Source organism: Hesperophylax consimilis, chromosome 6 (genome assembly GCF_061612785.1).
Source record: "Hesperophylax consimilis isolate HC1 chromosome 6, BYU_Hcon_1.0, whole genome shotgun sequence".
Lineage (NCBI taxonomy): Eukaryota > Metazoa > Arthropoda > Insecta > Trichoptera > Limnephilidae > Hesperophylax > Hesperophylax consimilis.
Genome location: NC_142841.1, coordinates 34,096,088 through 34,115,641, shown reverse-complemented (window position 1 = coordinate 34,115,641; position 19,554 = coordinate 34,096,088). Strand labels below are relative to the sequence as shown.

General features: G+C 33.9%; 1 protein-coding gene across 1 annotated transcript in view; it reads left to right on the top strand.

Moving 5' to 3' along the window:
• The first annotated feature begins 18,524 nt into the window (after positions 1-18,524).
• The window catches only part of CAH6 (Carbonic anhydrase 6), a 104,127-nt gene continuing 103,097 nt past the window's right edge, over positions 18,525-19,554 (top strand). The window contains exon 1 of the mRNA XM_089632926.1: positions 18,525-18,990. Within this exon, the coding sequence (XP_089489052.1) occupies positions 18,927-18,990 (64 nt within the window). The 5' untranslated portion in view covers positions 18,525-18,926. The remainder of the gene's footprint in view (positions 18,991-19,554) is intronic.

The window sequence follows — 19,554 nt, the reverse complement described above, 5'->3', positions numbered from 1 at the left end:
ATCTGAAGAAATTGGTATGGACGTAGCTACAAATTAACAACATCTGAAGAAATTGGTATGGACGTAGCTACAAATTAAAAACATCTGAAGAAATTGGTATGGACGTAGCTACAAATTAACAACATCTGAAGAAATTGGTATGGACGTAGCTACAAATTAACAACATCTGAAGAAATTGGTATGGACGTAGCTACAAATTAACAACCTTGATTTGATAAAAGATATTCATGCAATATAGCCCTGATGAACGTGAACCCATAAACAGAAATACTTATAATTTAATATTTATAATTTTTCAATCCATAGTGACAATTTTTCAGTATCGTGTCCAATTCGTTATATTTCAATTTAATTAAACGTGTACAACGTATAAGTATACAGGGTGTGTATACAGGGACTTAATTTAACCAGTTATTCCTGAAATTATTTGGAGTAAAAAAATTTAATGAAATTTTGGTCTCCGGTGATAATTTATGTTTTTTTTTTCAAAAAATTTCAAAATATATATTTTTTAAAACTTCTTCCATTTCGCCACTGGTAACTCAGCCGAGGAACCGCTCAACCTCTCTCATCGAACCTAGCTGTCGAATTCCTACTGATTTACTGAAAAACGAAAATGAAGATGAAAATTTAATTTGAATTTTTTACTTCAAATAATGTCAGGAATCACTGGTTAAAGTAAGTCAACTACGTGCCTCAACACCCGGTGTATTATAATTCTAATTTTATAGAAGGCAATAATTATTAAAATTAATATAATTTTCTGTTGAATTATTATGTTGTAAGAAAGTACTTACTTTATTTCTTGTCAGAATTATTCTTCAGTCAGTTTCAATTTAAAAAAAATATGTTTAAATTCGTAGCAAATAAGAGTACATTGAACCAGACTTCACGCAGGACTATCTAACGCACAGCACAGTAAGCCGCAACATACTAGTTTGTTCGATGATTTTTTGAAAATTTATGCAGTTGCCGCACAAACGTCCCATCAGCTCCCAACCGTCTAGAGCAGTCATACTCAACCTTTTTCTTCTGCGGGCCACATTCATATATGTTTGTAAAGCTACGCGGGCCGCAACACTATACTGGTATGACAAAAAATATCATGAAAGCCACCACCCCCGTTTTTTTGGAAAACCATTTGAGATTTATAAAAATATAACCAAAACAGAATAATAATAGTACATATCACGCCCCTGAGGTGATAACTCACAAAAGCGGCGCTATAAAAATTGTCCAATATTTATTTATTTATTTATCAGCATACCCATCGTTAAAAATTACAATAGCGAAAAAAATAAAACTCAAAAGTAACATGTATCCAAGCGTTTATTTTGAAATTAGTGTGATTTTTGACATTGGGATAAATTTTCAACAATTTTAGACAAATCGGGTTTATAATTGCTGCATGCTACCCTCAATACGTCATCAAGGTGAGAATCAGTAAGTCGATTCCTGTTTACGTTTTTTGCATATTTCATTTTGGAATATGATGACTCACAAAGATATGTTGATGCAAACAATGTGAGGAGCAGGTAGGCATAATTTTTGACAGTCTTGTATTTTTCAGGAACTAATTCCCAAACAAATGGATGTACTCCTTCCCCTCTCTTTTTTCTTCAAAAATCGCTTTCAGATTAGTATCGTTCTTAAATTCGATAAATTCATCAAAAAGCACTGCATAAACATATCTCAATGTGGCTAAGTGTGTTAAAGTTGCTGTTTCTAGGTGCCAGGGATTTTCTATAAGTAACAAACAATTCTTGATAAAATCTAGCGTGTGTAGTAGCAACACTCTTATACCAGATCTGATGTTGACACGACAACGACTATCCTCTTCGGATTTCAATGTCTGTACGTCAAAGTCGCAATTAATCTCAAATTAACGTGATATAGAATGCCAGATTTTGTAAATCATCTTCCTGATATTAAATGTATTGTGGGCCGCAAAAAATAGATAAGCGGGCCGCAGGTTGAGTATGACTGGTCTAGAGCCAGTGAGACTATAGAATCCACGACTGGAGTGTTATGAGGTTGAAGGTAGTGGGGAGAGGAAGGCGGGATAGTACCTGGGTCTCTATAACGATAAAGAATTGATTGATAACTTGTAATGTTTCCCGAGCATGACTGCAGATCGCTAACGTACAATCAACAGTTCATATATATATATTTTTAAGTTCTGTTTTGTTGTTTGTTCGTTGGCGATTTGCAGTCATGCTCGGGAATGATGATAACTTACCGACATTATCGATAAATCCTTCATCAATCGACCGTGCTAGATACCCTGAGTGTTCAGATCTGGTCACCATACACGGCTAAAGCTATTTCAAGCAATGTTTCGATTCTAAATAGTGGACTTTTACCAGGGCAATACTGAAAGTAACTACCTCCCATGATAATAAAATAATTCCTTTGAATATCGTAGAGAAATCTATATTATGTCAGAAAGATTTTAACTTGCTATTTCGAAATTGAAAAGTTTATTTAAAAAAGATATAAGATCATATAAAAAATATATTTCAGTATTAAGTTTGACCTAACTAAGAATTCAAGCATTTGTATCGTAAAATTTGGACTGTTTATTCTCTCTTTTTAGCTCCAAAAACTATTATTGTTGTAATGCAAACTAATCTCTTCAAAACGAAAAGACAAAGACTTCTGTAATTTGTCATCAAAAAGTTTTTATTTTTATTTCACGAGTAGGTATTCGAGTACGGAGTGGTACGTAAAAAAATTAAGCAATAATTTTAATTGAACTGTCTCACTAAACTAGCTGACAAAACATATTGTATGCAGGTATTACTTCACGAGGTTCACGGGAATACCATAATTATATTTGTAGTTCATTGCGGACAGTGACTATGTAAGAATTAATTTATGAACATCGTTTCTTTTACTTCAGTACTTTTAGTGCAGATCCGTGAAAAATCACAAGAATTCCTAAGCGAAGGATTGGTGAAGCTGAAACTATAATTTCAAAAAAAGAATAATTTTCTCGGGTAGTGTATTGGGTAGGACACGATATCAGAATGAATTTGAATGAGGTATCTACTCGAATACTTAAATCAGGTGTAGGGATGTACATACTCGCTATTCATATGCCCACCACGACGCATATGACTCATGTGATTGGCAAGTAGTGATGAGTCGTTCATGAACGAGCCGCACAATTGAGCTAGCTCATTTTGATGAGCTGTTTTCGTACAACTCCTTGTAAACCGTACCACGGATCAATTTAAAGCTAACTATTTTTATCAGGAGACGTTTTAGAAAAATAGCGCCATCCAAATTATCCAAGTATTAATTGTTGAACGTGAATTGCATTAGAGGTGAACAACTTCTGAAATTCTGAACTTGGTCATATTATGTACCTATATCTACTAACTAGCAACTTATTATACGCTGTCGCTGGGAGTCGTATCGGGCGAGCACAGAATTCTCATTGCTCATATTTATGCTCTGAGCTCATGGCTCTCGTTCAATTTAGTCGACTCTTTGAGCCGTACGACAATATTGAGAGGCTACCGAGGCTCCCGCTCTTGATAAAATGATTCGTGACCCAAGCAAGCATCGACCTGGACAAAACCTATATAACATATACCATACACGTAATAAACTAAAAATAATCGCTTGCTAGGGGGTTACTATCAGCTGTTTATTATCTTTTAAAACTCAGCTCCTAAAGATTTGTTAAGTTGTCGAAAAAAAAGGAAAAGAGTTTTACAAAAAACATTAAAAATTTAACAAAAATATATTTATTATTGCATTGATATTTTCGTAGAAACCCCACTAAAGCCACCAAGAGTAGGAAAAAAAGAGAATATAAAATTGTAAAATACAAAAATATTGTTTGCACTACCTCTTTTATCAATGTGTTGTAAATAATAAGTTGTAGTAAATGTAAATGATATAGCTACGCCACTGAACGCCACTTCCATGTATTCACCTTCAATTTTTGTTGATGGTTTTTTTCGTTCGAGAGGGTATACTTTTCTAGGTGTGTTCTCCTCTCCGCGTCCCGAAAAATTATGATTTTTGCACGGTCAGAACACGTGATCAACATTTCAGTATAATATTAATTTATATTTACGGAGAGGCCATTGCTCCTTGCTGATCTTAACCGTTGATGTCAAATACACTAGGTGGGATATCTGTTAGAAAGAATCACATGTCAATTTGGACACAAATAAAAAGGAAAGATTGGTATTATTGTTCGTTCATTGAATATAATTACTAATTATTATGCTTCTAGTTGACGTGTACACGGCATTATGTAATATGCCGGACTTTTCTGTAGGCCATAGCACACTATTTTGATGTATCACATAAGGTTTAGCCAGCGTTAACAATGTAGTGCCCGTAAACATATTTTTACGGAATGATTATAAAACATCGATTTTTCTCTACTTTCTTTAAACATAATATGCATGTTTTATATACGTAAACCTTCCGGAAGAAATTCTCTAAATGATAGTGAAAACGACATCAAAATGTTCGTAGTTTAGAATAACTAAGCACACAAACAGACAGATGCGGATAGCGACTTTATTTTATACTATTTAGAGATTAATATACCAATTAACTTATCATAGAACTGGTTTAAAATAAATTATAACAACAGTAATAAGACCTGCTTAGCAGCAATCTTTTGTGACGCGAACAACACAATGTGATAATGTTTTCATATTAGCAACAATTGCACATACATTGTAATTATACTAATTGTCTTAAAAATAATTATTAAATTAATGATTATTTCGAAATGAATATCTAGAATATGCCTGAAAACTATATTTATACTGAGGGATCAGTGGGATTTGTAGGTCCAATTAGAAGTTCTACCTAGCCGAACACTCTGATATGAAAATATCTGAAGTCGGTGAGTTATTTTCCCATTTGATCTCTTGTGATTTGACGTGTTGTTCTTGTATTATTTTGTATTTTCTATGCTTATATAATGCACTTGCATAATGTGGATTGACTAAATGATCATTTGTGGAAAAGTGCGTGGAAGGGTTTAGTTTTTCCTGGGGGGAAGATTTAACCCGGACATAAAGTCGGAAAATCTTCAAAAATACTTGCGGCACGTTTCAGAGTGGAAGATACTCTCTGACGATGCTGATATTAATTAGAAAACATTTTTAACCAACTCTAACCACAAAAGTACTCACCTTGTTTGAAGACGACAACGTATTATGTTCGAACAATAAATAAGATAAGTACTTACTTACAATGTGAACTCTTCTTCCAACCACATATATTATTCATATTTTAAGTATCCGGGAGTTATTAAGTACTTACCTGTCATTATTTATTGTTTATTCGGGTAGGTACGTATTCTGATTCAATATTTGCATGATATGTACTGTGAATAACTTAACGGGTCAACTAGCTAATAATAATTATTATAATATGTTGTTATATAATTTGCTTATGTGTACACCCACCGCCATCTTTATTTACAGGCCGTGTTGTAGACTTGGCGGGAGAATAAATTTCAAAGTAAATGGAGGTTTCAAAGGTTTGAACAAATCTTAGAGCGGCGAGCGAATTATATATTGTATTCATTTATCAAACTAGCTTTAGGATTATTAAAATTATTATTAATCCAGCAGTAAGTGGCTTCAGCACAATTTGATAATACCTTCAGAGGGAGAAACAACTTCCAGGCGTAATAATAATTACACAGCACAACTTGGTTAATTTCAATAGAAAATGTTGTTGAATTTAAGATTGAAGGCAGTAAATATACCAAACTATTCTATTTTCAAACACAATATACCTAGCAAATACAAAAATTAAAAAATATATTTATTAAATGATGGTTCCAAAATAATTAATAATTTTTATTTTTATTTTATTTAATTTTTTGGAACAATTAATGAGTAAAACCTCAAATTGTAATATTAAATTATAGAAGACAATATTAGCAATTCCCAAACGAATATTTGAAACAAAAAAATCAGAAAAAGATACGGTCACAGTTAGGACTCAAACCCATGACCCTTGTCTTAACCTTGCCGAACTGAGCTAATGGGACCCTATATCCTTCGCTAATATTTAACTGTATCATACTGCGAATAAAAACTACCGAAATTGCCTTCATTTTTCTCACCACACATTTTTCTGACGTTGCTTTCTTCAGGAAACTGCTATAAATGTTTTATAAATAAATATATGTATTGAATTATAAATGCATTCTCAACACAGGAGTTCTTAGTGAGAAAGGCACAGCACACCGCCCATGTAATTAAATTATTAATGATGAAAAAAGATTTATATTAAAGATATGAATCGTTTGAAAATAGTGTTCACTAATAAATATGTGTATGTTTAAAATAAATCAAAATAATCCCACAAGAATGTCTTTGCGATAAACATGAATAAATAATAAATCTATGAAATAGACCTAAAACACAAGAAACATTATAAATTCTAAGCTCTATATATTATAAAATACGAACAATTTTATTGATTATTAACTAATACATAAAAAAAACTCTGATTGACAGATAAACACTATTTATAAATATTTAAAAACGTAAATATATTCAAAACATATTACCTTAATTCGCCACCATCGTATTTTTAGCAACAATATGAAATGTTATGAAAAACGTAAAATAGTACACCTCATGGTGAGTAAAACAACAGAACTCAGTAAACATAGATAAAAGTCTAACCATTCAGTGCAAGCTTTATATTTGTTTGTTTGCATATCTACTATAAATGCATACTGTCAATGAAAAAAATTGTATTAATTACTTTATTATTTTATAAAGACAATAAATACATTTCAAATCCAACCGTGCTTTCCACGCATGAACCTTAAAGACCCTAGACGGAGGTATTCGATAATAATTTGAAGCCGCTGGGGGAGGGGGATGTTATGTGAAAAATGACCATTCCTACTTAAATTTTTAAAGACATGTCCCATTCCCAGTCTCATCAAATACCCAAAAAATCTATAAGCTTTTATAAATGCATTTATTCTAATTATTTTAAAAGTTTGTTGTAAAAGATCAATTTCCACTCACTATAAATTTGGCTTCAACGTTATTCATACGAAATCGAACTAATGCTCTATCCAAGACTTTTTAGGTTCATGACATCAATCAATAAATATTTACATTGAAGTAATCAGATATTATTGATTTGTTTATCCGGCATTGGGTAAACCTTCATTTGCCTCAATGGTAAAGGCGTCGAGGGGTACTGCATCGGAGGTCGCGGGTTAAAATCCCGGCATGTGCAATAACATTTTATTTTATTAACTTTAGTTGTTTCACAATGAATTCATAAAAAAAACATATATTATTAGTTGAAGATACAGTCATACTTACAAATTGATTGTATCCAAAATGAAGACTAATTAAGTTCACCGTTAAAATTGTACATTTGATTAATAATCCTGCAACAATTTTTCTTTTCCTACATCTACCATCGTGCACAATCACCTTCTGAAGTTGCCACGCTTTACCCTGAACACCTTGTATGATTACATATTATGAATTAATAAGCAAAGATCCACCTCGTAGGTACTTTGCGGTTTACGGTACAAAGTTCTTCTAGGAAATATACCTAAGTAATTTAAATCATTTACATAATTTCGACCGCTAAGTATGCTAACTCGAGTCAACTAATAAAGCTTAAGACACAATACGCTATTCGTATAATTTGGGGGTGGCCTATACATATTATAAGTTGAGGTATCACACTATTCTATAATATTTCTCGGGAGGGGGGGGCAGATCAACTGGGGTACTGCCGCGGAATATCATTTATTTGTATGGGATCTGTCACTTACAGCCGACAGATTACAGGAGAGCGGAGAGGGGGTCGTATAATTTTCAAATATAGCCTGGTTAGCAGGTGGCGGAGCAACATCGTCGCCACTCCCACACTTATGACATATAATCTGTCAAATGTCTGTGTGCGATTGTATGGAGAGCGATATGGAGTTATATAGAACGCTTTGATGCGTATAGCGTAATCTGTCACACCCTTAAATTGTTCAATTGGGCCGATTTTTAAAATCGTGTCTTTGAACTGCCGCATAAAATAAATGTGTCTATTTATAACACTTCACTCCACTGTTATAGCTATAATCTATAGCCATCTTTCAAGAAATTTTTGAACAAACGTATTTAATTTATTTATTTTTGAATGCAGTAGTAATCAAAAGGTTTAAAGGAAAGCAAGGCTATCAGTCCGCAGTGGAGATCTGTTACCAACCCTTGTGTATGACAGTGGGGCATACATAACTTGCAGAGAAAAGATAGTAGTTATGAATGTTTTACTATCTTCCTTTTTTGTACCAAATGGGGATACTGATATCCTCGGGATCTCCCATGTAGGGGATTTAATTTTAATTTTATTAAAAATTATTAGCATGAATAATATAAGTTAATTAATTATAAATATATTTAATTATACTAGCTGTACCGTGGATTGTTACTGTGGATTATTCTGTCTGTTCAGATAGAGAAACTATAGCGCATGTTGTTTTTGCGTCCAACAAATGGCGCTGTTTAAAAAAAAAATCATTTTTTCCAGCACATAGCGATGTTTCTTCAAACGAAGTATGTTTTTACCTGTCACAGGTGACATCTATATAATACAGGTAAATAAAAACATACGCGTATTCGAATGCAACGTTATGTCAAACTTTCAAAGCAATGGTTGAAGAACTTTCAGAGATTTAAGATTTTGAACAAACGAACATTTACATTATTATTTATATAAATAGATATATTATTACATAGTGTTTTTTAGTGCATTTGAGTGGTTTCGGCTTCAGTCTGTATATGGCGTCAGCATATTTTCTATTTCCGATCTGATGTTTTGTATCCAGCTTTTTCTTTGAGATTTGAATGTTATAATGTTGAGATTTTTGATTGAGAGAGGGATTTTGAGTTTAGTACTATAGTATAGGAAGCTTTTTACCCAAATCTTGGATTTTGTAGTTGGTGGTTGGGTATGTTTTTGACCCAGTAATCTAGTGTTAACTGTAATTTCTTGTATTTTGTACTTATGAATACAAAGGAGTGTTGTTTTAGAATAGAGGTACACCTTAAATTGGAATGATATTAAAATTGTTGAAGATTTCTTCAGTCAGTTGCTAGTTATTATAGAGGACTTTCAGAATAATTTTTATGACAGGGTGAAAGTATGTGGGTGAAAATATTAGTCGGGGAAGCCTGAGGAAGACGATCAATGAGTCAAATATTTGAGTAAGTTCAAATAAAAATCGAGTCTTACGACAACTTAATTTGAGGAAAAACTTGAGCATGAAAACATCGTCATTAACTCTTTACAGGCCAAGATGCCAAACAAAACGTCTGTAACCAAATGGGTCTTCCGACGACCCCATGCATTTTTCTGTCTTATGGGCTTTTATATACACTATACAAATCCCAATTATTCAGTAAATTATTAATGGTAACTTATATATTAATGTAATTGCGCAGAAATACGTAAAATTCTAAAATGATATGTCAAGTATTTTAGCTAATATAAGGAGGATAGTAATTTTGGGTACTACCTAATCCCCCACTTAGTTGCGGGATAGTTAAATACATGCACGATTAGGGCATCATCTCAAAGACAGGGCCGGCCCTGAGCCAAATGGCGCTTGTCGCGAGTTAATTTTTGGCGCCCCATGTCATAACCAGTACTCACCCAGGTAGGTGATCACTGTAATCAATAATATTCAGAATATTTGTATTTTTCTGTAGCGCCGTTTTAAAGAAAAATAATCTCAATGGAGAAATGTTACACCGAGAAAAATGATTTTTTTTATCACTAAACTGTTAAAAATGTGACTCCATAACCAATACAATATATTCAGAATATATCTGTGCACGTGGTCAACGCGGGTGTCCTTGTCCAATTAAATATAATGGAAGATATGCCAAATTATTATTATTTTTATGAACACGTGTACAGACTTCCTAACATATTCAGACATAATAACCGATACGTGTTGTACTTTTATTTTGTCAATTCATTCGTTATAGGCATCCAGACGCGTTTCCAACAGGAAAACAAATAATTTTAGAGTGTAATTTATATTCCCCAAGTTAAATACATTAAATATTGTCGTGTGGTGATCACAAATCAGTTTGTATTGTGGAAACAACGGTGCTAGATGTACATCTTTGAACTAATAATAACATTCCTGAATCCACCAGAACTACCGAATGAAACACACTATTCATAAGGTAAAGGCCTCCTTTACCCCACTCCTAATTTTCCTTGCAATAAACAAACACGATTGCTTGATTCTTTCTATCTCGTTAAAATTATAGTCCATTCGTCGGTACGCAAAATTGGGGAAACCCCTGAATGAGAGTTTTGTTCTCGAGAATACAGACAGTGATAAATATTGTTAAAATCCAAAAAATAACGAAAAAAGAAGAGAAAACAATATAAATTGCTACACAGAAGTTTCTTTTTTTCATTCCGTTTTACTTCTCAGTTTTAGTCATCTGCAGCGTTTTATGGTATGAACACATCTGAGGGTTGTAGCGTTGTTTGCAGGTAGCTGAAAGTTCGTTGGCGTATCATGATAATCGCGCCTGATTAATGGGTTATCCCGGCACACAGTGTTGTAAAATCGCTTTGTGAAACTGTATGGTCCCGTATATCAGTTGATTTTAGTTCGGATTGGTTGGAATGTCGGGTTTGGGGCGGCTTGGAACGTAATCCGTATATGTTATTATTATTATTATATACGTATACCGTATAAAATAAGAATACCCGTGACATTGCAATTATTAATATTATTTTTAAAATATTACCGCAACTTAGTAGTTATTATTATTAAATAACATGTATCTGAATGTTTAAAAAAATATATTTTTTACCTTCATAACAAATTTTAAGGGATCAACTATTGCAACGAGCACTTCTTTTATAAACAATGATATCTTATTTTTAGAACTCTGTGCATATATAAGCCAGACTTGAAAAAGAATCCCCGTTGCCAGGTATCTGCCGGGACAGCCGCGGGCATAACTGTGTCCTGTTTTTGGATTTTTTCTTGAATCGAGAACAGTAGATCAAATTGTTCTTCTGAAATTCGCAAATGATTGCGATAGCCTTCGGTATCTTCTAACGCCTTATAATCCATTTTTAGCCCACATACGCAGTTTTTTGCGCATTTTCATATTCTAAAGTTCGGTCCGAAATCATATAGACGCACGCAGGGATAACTTCGCTTGACGGTATTTTGATTATCAAAATCGGTTCGAGTTAATTTGAAACGTCAGAACGATACCTTGTTCAATTTTTGTCGTTCAACTAAAATCGCTCTGTGTGAACGGGGTATAAGAGCTGATGTAAATGATCGGTTCCTGCCCAGTGCAAGGAGGACTGAAGAAAAAATAATCTTTATTTTACGATGTTCTATCATGCATCACGCGGTCACTGTCGCCTTCGGAAGGGTATCCCCATTGTTTCGAATTTCAGTCCTTCTAAGAACAGTTTCCCAAATATTTGCTGTTTTAGATTAAATAGGACGGTAAGTGCGTCAAAAGGAAGGAAATTTAACCAACCGTTACATCCGCTATTCTAACAAATGTAAAATAGCGAGTAGCAGAGCTCATAGAGTAAATATTTTTAAATCACGTAGATAATCAATTACGTGGATTATGAACATTGTGGTTACAATCCAGAAGTAAATAACTAGGTACAAGATAACATGTACCACGTCCCACACTTATCAAATATACATAATAATAATATTTCATTACTCTTTCAAGATTACATCTAGGTGCACAGTCCCGACTTAATAACTATACTAATCCTACAAAAACTGTTTCGGCCAGAATGGATGGCTGCGAACGACCTTAATGGGTGAAAGTCGTGAACGGTGACAAAACGTCAGTGCCCCGTGTCATTCATAATAGGGTCTGCAACAAAAGCTTGGATTTTCGCGAGGTAAGATATAGCTATCATTCGGCATTCATACACCTAATCTTACTCTTTTAAATCCAAGTGGAGAAGATAACAATGAACAATGGTCAAATCTAGTCAATAATTGATATATTTAAACAAAAAATTATAAGTGACGTATACAACTATTGACCAATAAGCCTACTCAATACATTTTTAAAAGTATTGGAGAGAATAGTAAAAAAAGAACTTATTTCCTACTTGCAATATAATAAAATATTATCGGAAACACAGAATGGTTTAAGGAAGAACTTACTGCCGGTGACGCCATAGAAACTATTACATGATCATAAAAAAGTTTTAGACAGTAGATAAACAACATCGGCAATCTTAATTCAACGACTTACAAAAGGCTTGTGCGTTCAAATTAACAAGAAATAAATCAAACCTCTCCTAATCAACTATGGAGTACCGCAAGAAATCGTACTACGACCGGTGTTATTTCTAATATATCTAATACATCAATGATATCTGTAACCTAGAAACGAGAAGAAAAATCATTAGTTTTGGACATGAACTTGGTCTCCTGCAAAACTGGTTTAAAAGAAATACCAATAAAATAAATAAACTCAATGTCAATAAATCAAAATATCAGACATTTTCTATAACATCCATGGGACAGCTGTCAGATGACTTAAATCTCAAATTACATACATGCCAAGGAATCTATCAACATAATCAAGGTTTATCATATTTCTGTCCCACTACAGCACACTCCAAAAACATCAAATATCTTGAAACTAATCATAATCTCCTATGGGACAAACTCACCAGGTGCATATGCTTCTTTAGAAACATAAACCGTCATATCCTGTACATAAACGACATTAAAAAAGATACTGCCGTGGTAAATGAAAACACAGTGTCATGAGACTCTCTGTGTTTTTTTGCCCAACATAAATATTCAACCAGGGCAATTAGCCAAAATATACTGGTTACTCCCAGATTCAATTTATCTTTTCCTCAGAGAAATATTAAATTTCATGCTTCGAAACTATATTATAATATAATAATAATAATAAAACAAAAGTAAAAACGTGGCTGAGAGAACAAATCGATAATCGATAATTTTGAAGTTGTTCTAAAGACAACTAGAAACTAAATACAAAAACATAAAAACTACATGCCGCCTCAGAACAGGAACAACTTGTACTGATAGATTCGTCGAATAATTATAATATGAAAGTTATTGCTATACATGTATGAAAATATGAAAGGCACTCCGTTGAAGACATTTCAATGATGTCACCATGTTTGCGTCGAATAATTGATGCATCTAAGTATCCGTCATTTCTCTTGTTGAAGCCGCAGAAGATAAGACTCCACATAGCTCTTCACTTCGTTCTTGGTGAATAGGAACTCATTTGACTATTGACATTACTCTGGGTCGATTGTGAACTACCCGATCATGAACCACCAATGAGCGATCGGTATAAAAAAATACTCGATCATCATGGTACCGGGCAACCGGACATCTCAACATAGTAACAAATTTTGAAAGTGATAAAAAAGGTATATTAGGTTAGGTTTATAGGCTTTTTCGTCACTTTTAATGACTTAATATCACTAACCCGATCGTAAGCACACATATCCCGTTATGGGTGCCGGTACAGCTAGCGACCATAGATGAATTAATTTTGTAGACCGGGCATTTCATTCTCGTTCTCGTGATTGACAAATAGAAATGGTAGATACCTAAAATTCAAAATCGACTATCATTTACCTACGTCAAAAGAAAGCATCTGATCAAAGATTGGGTGACGGGTACCACTAGTACTTTCAACTTACTTACTATGCCGGGAGCGCGCGCATCGATCTCTCTTCTCAACGGATACTCTCCACTCTATGGCATTTTTTCACGTGTAAAAGTACCCGATCAAAGAGCGAGTACTTTTAAATGATCGATCGACCCATCTTAAGTTATAACTATCTTGATCTTGCCATTTGTTGTTGGGACGTCCTGGACTTCATCCACCCACTACCACATAATATTCTCTAGAACTCTAGCCATTGCAATCTCAATCTGTTCGCTTATTAAATTAACATAATCTTAGCGTCCCTTAATTGTCAGCATTACTTTGAGATCTACTAGTTCGTCAAACAATCCTGTCATGCGTGGTTATAAATTATACAACACATCATACATGCCTTAGAGTTTACATTCCTAAGGCAACCAGTCTATTTGCGTCGTTTCCTCGACAGTTTCGTGCCTTGCTGGATAATCATAATACATCCATACATCAGGGTACGCTTCTTATATGTATTATTTTTCAATAACATCTTAAATGATAAAAAATATCACTTATTCATTTTTTGAGTTCTGTGCGTTTTACAGCTGAGTAAACTGATGTTCCGAATACATTACACAAAACGATTTAGTTAACATTATCATGTAAAACGAGAGGTATGTTTTAGAAAGAATACTTCTCCGATGACGCCGTAACGCTGAAATTTATTTCTGAAACATGGCGGTTTATCTTAACCTTGTCATTTTGTGTTTAAATTACCTAAAATTGTTTACATCTACGTAAACGTAGAAGAATAAGATGTCAAATATTGCTAATGGTTTTTTCGATATTATTACTTCATTAAAATACAACAAGAAAATATTTTGTTATATTGACTTCATACAACCCAGGAGATTTGTCTTCTTGAGTTGCTGAAGTATGAGGGAGGAAACACAAAAGTCGACATAAAGCCGAGTTAATAAGCACAATTATGTATTCTTTTTCGAATGGTGGAAGAGATTTGGTGGAGGTCACAGTGAGATGCTGACGTTATCCAGCCAGATAACGATATCGGGAGTCACTTTGTTCAGCATAGATGTTTCTCCTGGATACTAATGAATAGGACATTATTGACTGAGTGGAAGATGTCTACTATTTTGAATAGATTTGAATAGTCCACATTCACAAAATTCTGAATCTTATAGGTCCCGTTTATACTATACCTAAGTACAGCTACTGTGCGGACTCGTGCCCGAGATGTGGCTTAGTGAGGTTCACATCTTCAAAGGAGAAAAATTGGGCTCACAGCAAGTGCTTGTTTATCATATTTGCCACTGAGTTCGAGAATGAAGCAGATTTTCGCATTCAGCCCTAAAGGGTTTCCGTGATATGAGGCGGTTGAATGACCCGCTCTCAAGTGGTAAACATCAACTACACTTTGGACGCAAGTTTGGTGGAGGTGTCTATACACCTGTATCTTCATGTACACCTCTGCTTAAAGGATCAATAAATCTAGTTCGAGGTAGCCACCGCTGAAATTCGGATTCCTAAATTTCAATCATGTTTTAAAGCAAGAGTATATTAGTTCATATCGATGAATTCATTATTTAATCTCAGCAACCAATGATCTGGGCAACAAGTTTGGGGGTACTATCGATATATTTGCTGACTCCATTTATAGAATTAATAGTAGGTAATCTATACCAGCTCTTTGCTAAATCTTACAAATTATAGTATCGATGGTAATGTAGTTTTAGTAATTAATCTTATAGTATTACTTTAGTTTTTATTTTATTTTATGTTTCTGTTACATATTTTACTAATATTTTTTCTTGTTTAATTTATTAGTTTTTTATTAAAACTTTTGTATACTATTCGATAGCTCGTTACTTAAATTCTGTTTTTATAATCTATGTAAAAACCCAGCTGGGCGCAAAATCTAAATCAAAATATAAGGAACGTTTTATAATGGAAGATACTCTCAGTATCACCCTGGTGTAAGACATTGCTTGAATTGGCTTTGGCCGTATTTGGTGACCAGATCTGAATAGCTAGGAATCTCCCCACCTTTCTCTTTTCACATAAAATATATAGAGATCTATTGATACTCTTTCTGAAATCCCACATAAGATCTTCGTTGTTGCTTATTTAATTATTTATTCCAATTATTTCTTTTTATCGTATGATATTCGATTCTTCAATTTTCCATTTGCACCGTCAAAACATCCTCAATCCTAGTTTTCCAGTTTTAAAAAATGTACTTATGACTTTGGCAGATTTTATGACAATTTTACAAAGTGCCCGATGGATAGCAATGGTTCACATAGCCGTCAAATTTACACAGGTAGTGCCATAAAAATATGAATCCGTCCCTAACGGGATAGGAAATTCCCACCCCTTTGTTTGTTACTACTTACTTTGAGAATAATTCTTCAATAACTACTTTTTCAGACCCTACCACCCATTCATGTATTCAGAAATTGTGTTGACAAAATTATTTGCTTGGTATATCAGTGAATCAACCTCGTTATGACAGTCAACAATTATTTTAAGATAAGCCTGAACTAAAATATAGTTATAACTCGCTATTATACCTTCATCGTTATACCCAAGTTCGACTGTATATATATCGGGAGCACTTTCCTTTTTAAATCCCTTTATAAAAAAACACGCCATTCCCTCCGGACGTATATATTTTAAAGTGCTCGTTCTTGCACAGATTAAACTATCGTTTCGATGTTCTCGTACTCCATACCAGAAGTGTCTACCAAATTCAACTCTCTTAAATTTTACAGGCTCTACAATTACGCACCATTCTTATGTGTATCAACATTATCACTTTCATCGTTACATAATACAAGCACCTGTCATTTTTAAGCTGCTCTGAACGTTTGATTCATTGACGTCAGGACAATTTTGTAATGTATAATAGAATGCATTCTAAGAATACTTACAAAGAGCCTTTATTAACGGCGGATCGATGGAAGATATTGTTAATTCTACAAACGAATCGTAGCTACTAAAAGTAACTGAACTATCGGCAATAGAGATTGCATAAAATAGTATAAAATAAAGTAGCTATCCGCGTCTGTCTGTTTGTTCGCTTAGTTCTTCTAAACTGTGCAACGGATTTTGATAAGGTTTTCACTATCATTTATAGAATTTCTTCCGAAAGGTGTACATATGTGATTCATGCATATTATAATTATAAAAATTAGAGAAAAGTCGATGTTTTATAATCAAGTCGAAAAAATATATTTTCGGTCACTACATTGCTAACGCTGGCTAAACCTTATGAGATACATCAAAATAATTTATTAGGGAATTGTATATCTTAAAAAGACCTACAAAAAAGTCAAGGGTGGTATATGTCTATCTCTTAAGGATATCCCCTAGTAACGCCGGGTACACGTCAGCTAGTTCAATATAATTATAACCATCCACCAAATCAGCAATAAACAATCTAATTCTTTTATTGCTCGTCGTTACAGGTGAGGCCATCATTCTGAATACCGAATACGTATCTCGAATACATATTCCGAGAAGCCACTTAACATCACAATGGAAGAATGGACACGAATTTAGAATACATGTCGCATTGTCGAGCAAATGAATCAATCTTGGAACATATTTAATGTTATTTTATTGCTAAAATTGCTGGTATCGTGTTATTCGTTTGCTAAAATGATACTAAAGAAGTTAGGTAATCTTAATTGTAAGGCCAATAACATGTTCATATGTCTTACACTAAGTCCTGGCGTAGCGAAATTTGCTGATATTAGAATGTTTAGGAGTTATGGGCCAACTATTTTCTGTTCGGAAAAATTGAAATATGCTTTCTCTTTAAAAAATTAGAACACGCTATATTATTTTTTCAAACATGTTTTACAATAAGTCACGGTCTGTCGATAAGAAAACATAAACTACTATGTATTATAAAAAATATTTTATGATATATTCCTGTTTTGTACAAGAATTCTCTATACAATCCTAGAAACGTAACATATATTAATTTAGTTGCGTGATGCAACATTATTATTTTTTTTTATATCAATCCGCGTGAGAGTCCCAACTGCTCCCAATCGTTTGGACCCATTGAGACTGTGGCATCTCTATCTGGGGTGTGTTTTGAGGCTGAAGGGTAGTGGGGAGTGGAAGGAGATGGGGAAGAATGGTGGGGGAGTACCTGGCTATACATATCCGGTCACCAAACACGGGTGAAGCTATTTCAAGCAAAGTTTCTATTTTGAATAGTGGTCTTACACCAGGGCGATACTAAGAGTATCTTCCATTATGGAACGCATCGCAACTATAATATATGTTATTTTAAATTACAAATTGTGAAATAACACAACTTAATCTAATAAAATTTACTTGCGCACGCCGGGATTTGAACCCGCGACGTTCGTCTTGCTAGACGAGAGCCTTACCCCTCGACCACGGAGGCTAATATACATTAGAAAAGGATAAAAAGTTTAAAAAATTGTATTTATGAAATCTGATATCATTCAAAATAATAGCAATATGATTAACTTTTTGTTCATTTTCAGAGCAGAGTTGATCTAAGTATGTTTCACTAATTTGATTTATTTCTCCCGCGAATTCTGAATTTGACCGGAAACTGTTGTGTGAGAACCTCCCATTTTCCTGAAAGTCCCGTTCAGAGCGGAAGCGTAGTTTCGGCGCGGAATTTGATGATCACCTGTGCGTCAATCCGACCGAATGTGACAGTCCACCATCAGTCAGTCCGTAGGTACTCGGTACTTCGTTGTATAGACTCAGACTGACACTCAGTGTGCTGACACCAGACACCCAGTCTCACACGGGCTTCAGCTAAAGGCGGTTTGCAGTACGGACGCCGCAGCTCGACAAATCGACGCGATCAGCTTGCTATTCGAAATATTTGACAGATATTCGACCGGGAAAACTAACAATCAATTTATTCTCAATTCCATTTAATCTAAAACATAAATGACAAAACCATTTGTCGTAAAATCGCTCAGATTTGCAGTATAATAATCTGAATAATAATACATTTAATTTCACACGAACTTTTAAACATTTCTGAAAAGTTATTATTGTACATTTGAAATCTTTGCTGCAGAGTTAAATTTGCATTAGTTAGTGTTCTGACGTTTGTACTTATTCGTGCCTCATTAGGGAGATGTTTTGATTATAAAAAATTATCATCACACAGAATTTTTTTTCGTTTTAAAAACAGACAAAACAATACAGTGCAAAATGTTGAATGTTCTGAAGATGAGGAAATATCTGTCTCTTCTGGCATTGCTTACTTTTGGGATCGGTGAGTGTGACAAAATTGATTTACCTTCAATGCTATACGTATGTTTTTTTTAAATTATTGAATAACTTAATGAGAGCATATGTATTATTTTTCACGATTGGCGTTGAGTCTAGGTAGGCACAATTTTAAATAATTACTATCTGAAGTACCCAGCGTTGGTGAGAAATGGTGAGGTTTTTTTCTAAATCTCAGAGATACAGTAATTTCCTCTTATTTTGATCGTCATGCTTGAAAAATTTCATCAAGATATATCAAATTCTGCGGGAAATCTCATGTAAGTACCGATCTTTCTGTTATTTTCAAGGTCAAGTATGCAAAATATCATCAATCTCGGTATAAAACTGTAAATTAGTAAAAAAAAAACAAATCCACAAACACTCGTCTAGATGTTAGTAATCGTTTAATAGAACTTTCTAGGTCAAATCAAGCCTTTTACTTTGAACCCTCTTTTCATGTGACAAACCCGCTCATTTGGAATAAATATCCCTCAGCTCTTACTGATCTCCAGAATTTGGCTGAATTTAAATGGGCTTTAAAAACAAAATTATTTATAAATCTTAAATT